General features: G+C 42.7%; 1 protein-coding gene across 4 annotated transcripts in view; it reads left to right on the plus strand.

Moving 5' to 3' along the window:
* The window catches only part of tbc1d4 (TBC1 domain family member 4), a 226236-nt gene that overhangs the window by 133300 nt on the left and 78936 nt on the right, over nucleotides 1-14000 (plus strand). For all 4 annotated transcript variants that reach the window (XM_033023006.1, XM_033023007.1, XM_033023009.1 and 1 more), the window contains exons 3-8: nucleotides 964-1053; nucleotides 4515-4619; nucleotides 8616-8748; nucleotides 11097-11188; nucleotides 13016-13126; nucleotides 13532-13651. In XM_033023006.1, coding sequence (XP_032878897.1) covers nucleotides 964-1053; nucleotides 4515-4619; nucleotides 8616-8748; nucleotides 11097-11188; nucleotides 13016-13126; nucleotides 13532-13651 — 651 coding nt within the window. The remainder of the gene's footprint in view (nucleotides 1-963; nucleotides 1054-4514; nucleotides 4620-8615; nucleotides 8749-11096; nucleotides 11189-13015; nucleotides 13127-13531; nucleotides 13652-14000) is intronic.

A 14000-nucleotide genomic window follows, 5' to 3' on the forward strand; every position in this document is an offset into this window, starting at 1 on the left:
CTGTGCTTAAAGCACTGTGAAATATCTCAAACTGGTCTGGTCCAGTCAGCAATGCTCGTCCCTTGAAAAAGCCTCCAGCTATTGAACACATTGCTGGCTTTACTCAGCTCTTAATATAGGCAGCACCAAGTTAGTGAGCTGCCTGCATTAATGAATGGACATGACTTAATCAGACCTCACAGTCCAGGAGATCATCCGGTCCTGTTTTGTTCTGGCCGTTTCTTACCTCCCCTCCCCTCCCCACCCCTCCCCTCCCAGTCTGAAGAAGAGATGCTGCTGATCCACTGAGTTACTTCAGCACTTTGTGTCTATCTCACAGTCCTGATACTGTTTTGGGGAAACATTTAACAGCTAATTTAGACATCCATAAAGCAATAATTAATACAAATAAAAATAACAAAATTTATATTTATGTTATTGTAGCTAGTATGTAGGAATCTGTAGGATATCCCAGGGTTCTTTCTCCTACATCCTAATGATATACAGGTTGGTAATTCAATTGGCCACTTTTAATTTGAATCTGAGGGAAGTTGATTAAAATGTGGCTAGAGAAAATGGGATATGTGTCAATCTGAATGGGTGTTTGATAGCGCAGACTCAGTGTGCCGGAGCGCCTCTCCCCACTATCTCCCATCGAAGGGGAACTGAGGGCTGAAACTTTCACATGAAGAGTGGAGGGGGGGTTACTGGAAGCAAGAAAAGACCAGGACAGATTATTGCAGTTAGAGACAGATTATTGTTTTGTTTTCAGTTCAGTGATAATTGGGAATACCTGTGTGCTCTCGTTAATCCTCTATTGCAAGTACATATTTCCCTCATCACATATATTTTAGTCACAGAGCATATTTACTTGCACCTTACTGCAGGATACTGCATTCATCGTGTTAGGATTCTTAACAGTGTATGAAAAACAGGCCGTTTGTCTTGCTTTCAATGAAATAATCCCCATCTTCTCTCTTGAAGGTTGGTCGGTTTGAAGTTAACCTCATCAGTCCTGACACCAAATCAGTTGTACTTGAAAAGAATTTCAAGACAATTTCATCCTGTTCTCAGGTTTGTGGTTACTTAGCTTTTCCAATGTTTTACATTGCTTTTGATTTAGATACTGCTTAAGTAGAGTTTGATGCTGTTGTTACTACTTTTTAAGGAACTGTGATATTAAAGACAGAGAATGCTGTAAATCCACAATAGATCATACAGTGACCATGGAGAGAGAAGCAGAGTTGACGTCGAAAATGGGAAAAACTAGTTAATCAAAGAATTGGGGTACACAAAATGTGCGGGACGAGGAGAGAACAAAACAAAAGGTCTGTGATGACTGCAGGTTAGAAGCCAGAAGAAAGAAAGCCATGAGTTCATAATTCAGAGAAACAGAATTAGTTCACTCAGTCCATCAAGTCTACTCCACAATTCAATTTTGGCAGATCTATCTTTCCCTTTCAATCCAATAATCTTTGCTAATCAAGAATCTATCAAACTCCACTTTAAAAATACCCAAAGATTTAACCTCCACAGTCGTTTGTGGCAATGAATTTCACAGATTCACCACTATCTGCCTAAAGAAATTCCTCCTAATTTCTATTCTAAAGTATGTCCTTTAGATAAATTAACATTGTAAGATCTTGTGTAAGGTTTCAGTCAGACATTATGGTTAAAAGCACAGTTTTCAAGTACTCTAGTTACTTCTTAAAAGTTGTGAGAGTTCCTGTTTCCATTATCCCCTCAGCCTCCTCGTGCCTAAACCAAATTGTATTGTATTGTATTCAATTTATTCTGATCAAGGCTGCAGTGTGAGTGGAAGGCATTCTCTATTTTTCATAGATAAATTTATGGAGCAGAGATAGACCAAATGGTTTATCTCCCCCTTGTCCCATCTACACTAGTCCCACCTGCCTGTGTTTGGCTCATATCCTGCTAAACCTATGTACCTGTCCAAATGTTTATTAAAAAGTTGTGATGATCCCTGCCTCAACTACCTTATCTGGCAGTTCATTCCATATCCACCTCTCTTTGTGTAAAAATGTTGCCCCTCAAGTTCCTATTAAATCTTTCCCTCTCACCTTAAACCTATGTTGTTGTGTTCTCGGCTTCTCCACTCTGGGTAAATGTTCTATACATTTATCCTATCTATTCCCTTTATTATCTTATGCACTATAAGATCACCCCTCATCTTCCGGTGCTCCAACGAAGAAAGTCCTAGCCTGCTCAACCTCTCCCGATAGCTCAGGCCCTCAAGTCCTGGCAACATCCTTGTAAATCTTCTTTGCACCCTTTCCAGCTCTGAACATCTTTCCTGTAACAGAGTGACCAAAATTGAACACAATACTCGAAATGTGCCCTCGTCAATGCCTTGTACAACTGTAACATAGGCTGCTAACTCAATACTCTGACTGATGAAGGCCAATATGTTGAAAGCCTTCTTGACCACCCTATCAACCTGTGATGCCACTGTTTGCTATTTGCTTGAAAAATGCTGGGAAGTATTGGAATCATCCCTCAGCACAGTGGCTGTATGGTAAATTGAGTAGCCTCTTTATTTTTTCCGCATAAGGCCTTCTGATAAATCTTACTCACATTGTGCAGTTGCAAACCTTCCAGTATGATCTGGAGACCCTGAAGATGAAAGAATTCCATTTAGTTTATTGTCATGTGTACCGAGGTACAGTGAAAAGCTTGTAGATAGACACAAAATGCTGGTATAAATCAGCGGGACAGGCAGCATCTCTAGAGAGAAGGAATGGGTGACATTTCTGGTCGAGACCCTTCTTCAGAGATGCAGAGAGAAAGCTTGTGTTGTGTGCTAATCAGTCAGCAGTAAGACAATACATAACTAAATAAATAAATGAGCCATCCACAGTGTACAGACACATGATAAAGGGAATAACATTTAGTGTAAGATAAAGTTCAATAGTCTTATTAAAAATAGTCCGAGGGTCTCCAATGATGTCGCAAAAACATAATTTCATTGTTTCTTTTTTAAAACATTTTAAATTTAATTATGAATTTCAGTCACAAAAATGGAGTAAAGGATGTTAGACTCATTCCACGAGATAAAGAAATCTGAGATAATTTGCCAGTCGTTAGGAAATAAAAGTATGCCTTGTGATGATGGAGATGTACGATGCACAATGGTAGGAGTATGGAAGTCTGTCACCAGTGGTGTGCCAAAGGGACCTTATGACTTATGACCTTATGTCCAGTGTTGGGTTTGAAAGTTTGCCGATTACCCCAAAATTGGCTGTACAGTGCACAATGAGGAAGGCAATCTAAGTTTATAAAAGGATCTGGATCAACTAGGGAAGTGGGCCAAGGAACAGCAGACTGATGTTAACTCTGACAAGTATAAGGTGGTGCATTGTGATGTCAAAGCAGAGCAGGTTTTCCAAAGTGAATAATAACTGTTGTAGAGCAGGGAGAACCTCAGATTACAGGTACAAAGATATCTGAAAGATGTGACACAGATGAAGGTGGTGAAGCAGGCATTTGCTATGTGGACCTTCATCGGTAAGGGTTTTGAGCACACGAGTTGGAACGTCTTGGCACAGCTAAACAGGGTGTTGGTGAGGCCACATTTGGTCATCCTGCTATAGAAATTATGCTGGAAAGGGTGCAGAAAAATTCACCGGGAAGTATTGGGAGTCATGGGTTTGAGCTATAAAGGGGATTTTGTTCCCTGGGGTATAGGAAACTGAGGGGTGACTTTATAGAGGTATACAAAATCATGAGCCGCATAGATAAGGTGAATGATCACAGTCTTTCTCCGTGGGTAGGGGAGTTCAGAACAAGACGGCATGGGTGTAAGCAAATAGGGGAAAGATTTAAGAGAGACCCGCGGGCAGTTTCCTCGTGGAAAGGATGGTGCATTTATGGAACAAGCTGCCAGAAAAACTTGTTGAAATGGCTGCAATGTTGATGTTCAATAAAAAATTAGGAGAGGTAGATAGGAAAGCTTTCAAGGGATATGGATCAAATGTAAGCAAATGGGACTAGCTCAGTTCTCAAACTTGGATGGCATGAATAATTTAGACCAAAATTCCAGTTTCTGTGCTGTACGGCTTGATAAAATTATTTGAACGCTTGAAAGAATTGACAGTTTGAAATGTTATAAATGAAGGTGTCAGCAATTTAACATGCATTAACTGGGTTATTCTTAACCTAATTTGAATTAACAGTTAAATAAGAGAATAGTTTTTAGCTTAGAATGGAGTTAGTTCCTAGCCCAGGTACCTTATCAATAACATTGACCAATAGTCTGTAAGTGATGTTCAGTTGTACAGTGTCCGAGTTTATCCAGAGATGGGTAACAAACGAAGGTGCTACCAACCAGAAATTTTCATTCTCCACCTTTGCTGCTTGGCCAGCTGAGTATTTCCAAAATGTTCTGTTTTTTTGTTATAGATTTCCATCATTACAATGTTTTGCTTTTGGGGAGGATCTAATTTCCTAGTTTTGCCTGACAAATCAATGATTACACAGTTGTATGTAATCACTCTCTTTTAACTGTCTCCTTACAGGGTATAAAGCACGTCGACCATTTTGGGTTCATCTGTCGGGAGAGTGTTGAACCTGGTCTGAGTCAGTACGTATGTTACGTGTTTCAGTGTGCCAATGAGTCACTGGTAAGTTCCTGCTGTACAGAGTAATTGTAGGTCCTCTTCACTGCAGATTGGAGTGAACCACTTGTTGTTGTTTTAGTCCATCTGTGGCCATTAGCACAGCGTACCAGGATTAATTTGACGAGGTTACTGTGCACTTCATGACTACTTAAAGAATGTAAGGCACTGTTATGTTCAATGTTACGAGGGCGTTTCAGTTATGCTAAATGGATAGAATGTATTTATTTATTTTAAAGGATAGGGCAGACTTGAAAATGGTTTTAGATGGAATTTCACCCTAGTCTTTGTCTAAACTAACATTGAAATAATGAATACGTTGTACTCCACGTCTGCCATTCAGTTCCATTGTAAGTTGTAAGTGACTACTTGTGGCTGCAACCTCAATTGCTTCTCCAGATTCACGAGCGCAACAGATGCACCAGTGCAACATTTAAGATTTGATGCTTTGCCAAAGGTGCCAGAGACCTGTGCCCAATTCTAACCTCAGTTGCTGTGTTTTGAAAGCAATAATAAAATAAGGGATGGGTGTAATACTTCAGTGGGAAGCAGGGGATCATTCCTGCTAGGCTGGCCAACCTTTATCTCTCAGTCAACATCACTAAAAGGGATTCATCTGAGCAGTAAAGGGTCTGTCCCACTTGGCCGTCATTTGCACGCCATTTACGCAACCTACAAAAATGTGGTTGTTGCGTTGTGACGCACGGGTAGCGTGTGAGGAGTTTGGGACGGGCGCATGGAGAGGCGTGGAGGAGTGTGGAGTTGCGCGCGGTATCGCACGGCGCTCCAGGATTTCGTGCTGCATGAAATTCTCGCGCGCCACCTGCGTGATGTATCGCGTACGCACGCTGTCGCATTGGGTACGCACACTGACGCATTGGCGTCGCACGCTGACGTCCCGACGTCTCACGTGTATTTCGTGGTGACGCATGGTTATGTCACCGTGCGTAACCATGCGTCGCCGCGCGCCGCACGGTATTCTAATGAAGTCACACGCACCAGACGGCATGATGACGTGTGATTTGAGTGCGACGTCGCCCGTAATGACGCATCGACCTATTTTACATATGACGCGTAAGTGTGGCAAAAACGACCAAGTGGGACAGGCCCTTAACACATTGTGCTTTGTGCAAATTGGCTGCCACAAATCCCAGTGTTGTAATGCAATTGCACTTCAAGAAGGTAATTGGCTTTCATGTGTTTTATGACATCCTGAAAGGAATATGAACACGTCTACACAAATGCAAGGCTTACTCTCTGAATTACTACCTCCAAGTTGTTATTATGTGATTGATTTTGCTCATTCCTTTTGGAAATGTATTTTCATACGTCTTCTCACCATTAACACCTGACCCATTTCCTCTGATGTTGCTAACAGTAATATGAAAATCTTCATGATGGAGTCCCTGTATGGGTTTTGAAATTATGCATCAATTAACTGGCCACAGTTTTCATGGATATTTTTAACCTGTCACTTTAATTTTCCCATCCCCATCTGTTTTAAGAAAACTTCCATTATTCCACTCCCAAAGAAAAGTAAAGAGACCTATCTCAATGACTACTGCCCAATAGCTTTATCATCGACCATACTAAAGTGGAGTAAAATAATGATAATAATGATAATAGTCCAGATATGCAATCAGCCTTATGGGGAATCTAGACCTCTTGCAATTTACATAAAGGAAAGATATAATGCACCATATGAGCCCTGGTTCACCTTGACAACAAGAACATCTATGTCAGAATGCTATTCATTAACTACACCTAAGCCTTCAATACCATAATACCAAATAAGCTCAACTCAGAACTTCTGGACTTTGGCCTTGGCGTCTCCATCTGAAACTGTTTCCAAATTTCTGACCGGCAGACATCAATTGGATAGAATTGGTCAATGACATTTCCTCCACCCTGACCCTCAGCTCTGGTGCCCCTCAAGATTGTGTGCTCAGTCCCTTGCAATATTCCCTGTACAACCATGACAGTCTGGCCAACCTGATCTTTCAGTTTGCCAATGATACCACTGTTGGTGGGTGAATCAATAACAACGATGAAACGGGGTATAGGAAAGAGATTGGGAACCCGTGTCATGATGTCAGAACCATAACCTAGCCCTTAATATCAGCAAGATGAAAGTGTTGATTGTAAATCTAAGGGAGTGGATCGGAGGGGGTGGTGCAGGTTAGAGTGGAAGATGGAGGAGAGGTGATCTCACAGCTGTCCCCATCAATAATGCCGCTGTGAGATTGCTGACAGCATCACGTTCCTGGGCATCCACATGACCAGCAACCTAACACACTAATGCAGTGATCACGAAAGCACAGCAGCATGTGTACTTGCTTTCGTAGGCAACTGAGATGACCCATCATGTCATCAAGGATTCACTCTAACCTTTAGTTTAGATGCTCTATAGAAAGGGTTCTGATGGATTGCATCTCAGCCTGGTATGGCAAGTATAATAAACCATAGTTTTAACAGAACCCTTTACAACAGATTTTGGTTATAGAGGACTGACCTGCCAATGCCAATCCGGCTCGTACTGCCTCCCCAGCCCCGGCTTCCAATGCCACCCCCGGTTTGCAAGGTGGACCAGTGAGTCCTTCTTCACCCACCGCATGGTCCAGTTAAGGATTCTAAAGGGGCTATTATTGTAGCCACTGGGCACAGCGCTTTCTTTAGGCCATTGCCACCATCAGGACGTGCTCGGTCACCTTGGGGTTCCCTCCCCTCTCACCAGCTACTGCTTCTTTCTGTTGCCCATCGCTTTGTCCATTCGGCCTATCCTTTTGCATATTAACCATCATCTGCAGTTCTGTGTTTCAACTACATACTATGATAATATTTACTCAGCAGACAATCGGCAATAATGGTCAGCATCTATGAGGGTTTAATGTACTTTGCTCTCCAACACCTGAACCTGCGGAGAATAAACACAGCCCATTCCATCATAGGCATGTCACTTTCCTTCCATCCACTCCATTTTCACAGACGTGGCTTCAAAAATGACTGTTATCCTGGCCATTCCCTTTTCTCTCTTCTCGTAGAAGATACAGGAACTTGAAAGCCCAGCCATCCAGACTTAAGCACAACTTCTTCCCCACTGCTATCAGACTCCTGAACCCCCTTCACAGAGGTGCAGCAATGTCCCACTTGGCCATCATTCACGCGCCATTTACGGGACCTGTTAGCGTGTGAGTAGCGTGTGGGTAGCGCGTGGGTAGTGCAGGACGGGCGCATGGAATGGTGTGGAGGAGTGTGGAGTGGCGTGGAGGAGTGTGGACTTCGACCTGAATGAAATCTACGCGCGCCACCGGCCTGTCGCGTAACTGACGGCCAAAGTGGGACAGACCCAGGACTCTGGCGCGGCGCAACGTCTCACCTCCAACAGCAGCAGAAGCAGGCAAACGATCGCCGAGCTCGGCCTGGTGCTCACGGCCATTACGGATCCGGATTCGCACCCAGAGCGGGGCCAAGACGATTGGTGATAGACACAAAATGCTGGAGTAACTCAGCGGGACCGGCAGCATCTCTGGAGAGAAGCAATGGGTGACGTTTCAGGTCGAGACCCTTCTTCAGACTGAAGAAGAGTCTCGACCCGAAACATCACCCATTACTTCTCTCCAGAGATGCTGCCGGGCCCGCTGAGTTACTCCTGCATTTTGTGTCTATCTTCAAATGACGTCACGTGTTCCAGACGGCTGTGCGGACGCATGATGACGCGCGTGACCGTCGCGCGTCACTAACTACCGGCCTGTCGCGTAAATGACGGCCAAGTGGGACAGGCCCTTTACTCTTAACTCTACCTCATTAGGATGTGCCGTTATTGCACCATGCATTTTATTGCACTACTTTGCATTGCACTGCATTATTTGCACCATTCTGCTGCTTGTAAACCTATGTAAACAGGTTGCCGTTATCAGTATAATTATATTCAATTATTGGATGTTTTCTTTCTCGAACGGTTGGATTTGTGAAATGATACATTTGAACTTTGCCCTTTGACAGGTGGATGAAGTCATGCTGACCTTGAAGCAGGCGTTCAGCACTGCTGCTGAACTGCAGAATGCCAAGACTCAGATTAAACTGTGTGAGGCCTGCCCTATGCATTACCTGCATAAACTCTGTGAGCGGATTGAAGGTAAATACAAGCCGCAGGCCAGTTACATCTTAATTCCAACTGATTCTACAAGGATTTAGAACATAATCCAATACTCGCATCAAATGGCTCTGAATCATAAAGATTGTGATTCTTTCATTTAAGGCCCCTTTTTCTGGCACTTCCAAAATAGGGAATAACCAGGTGGCACAGTGGCACAGCTGGTAGAGCTATTGTCTCGCAGTGCCAGAGGCACAGGTTCAATCCTGATCTTGCGCACTATCTGTATAGAATTTACAAGTTCTCATTCTGACCATCTGGGCTCATTCTGGATGCTCTGATTTCTTCCCACATCCCAAAGAAATGTGGGCTATTTAGCCATTGTAAATTGCTCTGAGTGTATAAGTGAATGAAAAATCTGGAAGGTTGATGACGATTATTGGTGATTGGTGATTATTGGCGATTATTTAAAAAAAGATCAATGTAGGATAAGTGTAAATGGGTGGTTGATGCTTGACATGGTGTCAGTGGGTCAAAGGGCCGGTATCCATGCTGTATGGTCCTCTGACACTGTGATGCTACACCATTCAGTTGGTTCACACCACTGCTGGGATTTCCAACCTGGTACTGTGTATTAGCAATCTCCAGACACATGTGGTGGGGCTCAGGGGTGAATTTAATGTGCCCAAGCCATACAAAACCATCCTCCAGCATTTATGGGACGGTGTGTACTGAACAGGTTACTTTGTTTTGGACCTTTCCTCCCCAGGATTGCAAAAGGAAGCTGCTGGGTGTGCCTTGGTGTGATTGGAGTGTATTGTTTCAGATGTGATCGGCTGAGGTGGGCATTAGGGATCTTGCGAAACTCTTGGGCAAAGCTCCAGGGAATTACCCTAGAGCCCGGGTCCATTTCACTCCTTTCTCAAATTTGCTATGTTGAAATTGACTATTTGTCGAATAACCACACAAAAAAATCCAAAAACGAAGGGGTTTATGAAGGTCTTTGAATGTGTTGAGTGTTTTATTAATACAAACTCTTTTTGGGAGAAAGCAATATTTAGTACTCATTTGCTTATTTAATATATAAAGCAATATTTAAAGCAATATTTAGTACTCATTAGAACTATTAAATGTGAGTTTGAACTGGCACAGGTATGCAAGAAATTCAATCTTGGAGAAACAAATCTCCTGTTTTGATTGGTTGTCCATCCACTATCTTAAACATCTACTTCCTCCACCACGAAAGAACAAACAGTGGGATTTCCACAGTGGTTTAATTTTGTTGCAAATGGGCAGATTTTATTGATCAAATGCAAGCTTAAGGGGGATAAGGGGGAAATCTTTTAGGACCGAGATGAGAAAAACATTTTTAACACAGGGAGTGGTGAATCTCTTGAATTCTCTACCACAGAATGTAGTTGAGGCCAGTTCATTGGCTATATTTAAGAGGGAGTTAGATGTGGCCCTTGTGGCTAAAGGGATCAGGGGGTATGGAGAGAAGGCGAGTACAGGATACTGAGTTGGATGATCAGCCATGATCATATTGAATTGCGGTGCAGGCTCGAAGGGCCGAATGTCCTACTCTTGCACCTATTTTCTATGTTTCTAAGCTGAGATGGAGGTCAGCTGTCTAATTTAATGTCAGAAGAGCCCAGAGGATTTGAATTCACCAAATGCACTCCTAGAAGGCACTGTGCAGAGGGGAAGGAACCTGGAACAGAAAACTAGCAGTGTCCACAAGATTTACTGAGTCACTAGATTACTAAATATTTACAGTATTAAGCGCATGATAGCATACTGGAAATAAAAATTTCCAGCATTTCATTCTGAGCAGTGAGTGTGAAAATCATATAAAACTTTTTGTTGTGATAAATTATATTTTGTGGATTACATTTCAATATTTACACTGCCTGTGGGCAATGAAATGATTTCACAGCATATTTCATTTTCAAATGTCAATGTTGACTCAATGGCCTTGCCAGCATTTATTGCCAACTCCTGGTTGCTCAGGAGGATGGCTTCTTCTTGAATTATAGAACGACTGCAACCCATGTGTTGAAAGGAATTCCACTGTGCTTATAATTCAGGAGTTCCAAGCTGTTAGCCCAGCAACAGTTAAGTAATTGCAATATATTGCCCTAGTATTATGGTTGGAAAGGAACCTAGGTGCAGAGGTACTTTTCGTGACATGACAGCCTATCTCCTGGCTGCGAGACCGTCATGGGTTTGCGAGGTGCAGTTAAATAAGTCTTGGTGATTTGGAGTCCATCTTGTAGATGGTACTGCAGCAGCTTCAGACACTTGTACCCAGCAGAAATGTTGCAGAGTAGTTTTAATACCATAGTATGACTCTAATAGGAGATTTGATCAATGTTCCTCTGTTTCTCCAGGTCTCTATCCACCAAGAGCCAAGCTTGCGATTCAGAGGCATGTGTCTCTTCTGAGTGACAATGAGCAGGCTGATATTTTTGAACGTGTGCAGGTAACACTACATAGTCTCCCCTGCCTGCAACACGATCTTATAAAATCAAAAATTGATTAAAGGAAATGCTGATAAATGTGAATCATAAACGATCAATTTAAAATTTGGAAGGATTGAATGGAAATTTCTAATCAGAGTGTGTGGTAATTAAATTAATTACGAGGGTGTTTGCCTATTTTGAATAGTCATTTCTTGCAGTCAAGAGTCATTGAGGGCTCTCAAGTAAATATGCTTAATTCAAATATCCTTAGCATGGGTGACCTGTCCTTCTTCAATGATGGCTCCAAGCTTTTCCCAGTACAATAATTGGTGGAGATTTTATACTGGTCCCATTTGCCTCAATTAAGCATTGGGGTTGCTTGAAGTGAGATGACAAAGATATTAAAGAAAGAAGCCAATAAGAACTTGGTTGTTGTTTTATGCCAAGGCTGGAACCCAGAAGGATATGACTTCAATTGTATTTCAATCCACATAGATCCTATACCACAAGTGATCTACTCTAAATGGGGGCTGTCACTAATGCAGGTCAACACCCTGATTTGAACTGCGAACTGCGAGAGAGAGAGCCTCCCAACATAAACTGTCAATTGAACGCCACTCTCTTCAGAGTCCCAGGTTTCTTCTCTACGTCTTTGAGAAGCTGGCATGCGCAGACATTGCAGTCAATTTTCCAGTGCCGTAGGGTGCAAGAGGACAGCCCTAACTGAGTTTGTCGATTCAGAGATGTAAAAGGCTCCCACAATTTGCAGGGTGACTGGACAGGTTGGGTGAGTGGGCAGATGTATGGCAGATGCAGTTTAATGTGGATAAATGTGAGGTTATCCACTTTGGTAGCAAAAACAGGAAGGCAGATTATTATCTAAATGGTGTCAAGTTGGGAAAAGGGGAAGTACAACGGGGTCTGGGGGTCCTTGTTCATCAGTCAATGAAAGTAAGCAGGCAGGTACAGCAGGCAGTGAAGAAAGTGAATGGCATGTTGGCCTTCATAACAAGAGGAGTTGCGTATAGGAGCAAAGAGGTCCTTTTGCAGTTGTACAGGGCCCTAGTGAGACCACACCTGGAGTATTGTGTGCAGTTTTGGTCCCCTAATTTGAGGAAGGACATTCTTTCTATTGAGGGAGTGCAGCGTAGGTTCACAAGGTCAATTCCTGGGATGGTGGGACTGTCATATGCTGAGATAATGGAGCGGCTGGGCTTGTTTGGTCTGGAATTTAGAAGAATGAGAGGGGATCTCATTGAAACATATAAGATTATTAAGGGTTTGGACACGCTAGAGGCAGGAAACATGATCCTGATATTGGGGGAGTCCAGAACCAGGAGCCACAGTTTAAGAATAAGGGGTAAGCCATTTAGAACGGAGATGAGGAAACACTTTTTCACACGGAGTGTTGTGAGTCTGTGGAATTCTCTGCCTCAGAGGGCGATGGAGGCCGGTTCTCTGAACACTTTCAAGAGAGAGCTAGATAGGGCTCTCAAAGATAGCGGAGTCAGGGGATATGGGGAGAAGGCAGGAATGGGGTACTGATTGGGGATGTTCAGCCATGATCACATTGAATGGCGGTTCTGGCTCGAAGGGCAGAATGGCCTACTCCTGCACTTATTGTGTATTGTCTACAATTGAAGACAAGGTCAGAAAATAATTGGTCTTCTGGTGGGTACTATAAACCCCATATCCTGCATTACATTGAGGTACGATCTGACAGCTCAAAGTTTAAGAAGGAATGATTAGTGAACTAGCTGCAGTATAATAACTTGTTAACCTCTGTATATACCATAGAACCTTTGATATTCTTATTTGTAATCTTAAAATAATCTCTGTCTTAACAGAAAATGAAGCCAGGTGACGACCAAGATGAGAACGAACTGGTGATTCTCATTTTGAGGCAGATGTGTGAGACCAAACAAAAGAACCATGCTCACCTTGGAGAGACCCCTATGGTACAGTGCTTGTTGATACTCACCTTGATTTTGTGGTTGTGAGGTTGCTACTTGTAAGCCGTATGATGATCTTCTTATTGGAAAGCTTGCTTCAAACGATAAGATGTCTTATCTGCAGATTGCAGATACAATCGAGAAAGAACTCTGTTCCAGAATTTCTGACCTTTATAACTTTCGGTGCCACAAAGCAATTTTGATTATATGGTGAGAAATACAACAAGGCTGCAAATAATTAAGGGAGGCTGCCCCTTCCTTCTTGCATGCCATGCATTAGGCGGCAAGGGCAACTTCCTGCAATTACACCCACATTTTTGGGCATCACTTTTCAAATTTATTTGGTTGCATGCTACAGTGGATTTGCTTGTGGGGCTTGCAAATGTGTAAACCTCTGTTTTCTCTCCAAAGCCTTTGCCAAACAACGTGATCCCAGAACAATCTGCAAGCATGGGCAGGTTCAAGCTCGACATTCTGAAAAACAAGGCAAAGAAATCCTTAACGAGCTCCCTGGAGAATATCTTCGCCAGGGTAAGGGGCAAGAAATTTTGTTCTGACTATTAGTGTGATTTGTTGGCTAGTTTTATAGCTGGTTCTTGGTTGCATCAATTTGTGGGACCTGTTTAACCGTTAATGGCGGTTGTTTAGAAATCCAAGTGCACCCTAATTAGGTGTGCCAAATGATTTCAGTTATTGGCACCATTGCATCTTCAGCTGTGTTCCTGGTCTAAAGCCTTTGTGTAGCTGACCAGCCATTGCCCATTTTCAAAATCAAAAATGTACCTTTTAGTATAGGTAGTTCTGCTATAACACGATAGTTGTCGTCCTAGGAAAACTTGCCGTATGGAAAATTGGGTGATAAAAACAATTGTGTAAATAG

Source organism: Amblyraja radiata, chromosome 6 (genome assembly GCF_010909765.2).
Source record: "Amblyraja radiata isolate CabotCenter1 chromosome 6, sAmbRad1.1.pri, whole genome shotgun sequence".
NCBI classification, from domain to species: Eukaryota; Metazoa; Chordata; class Chondrichthyes; order Rajiformes; family Rajidae; genus Amblyraja; species Amblyraja radiata.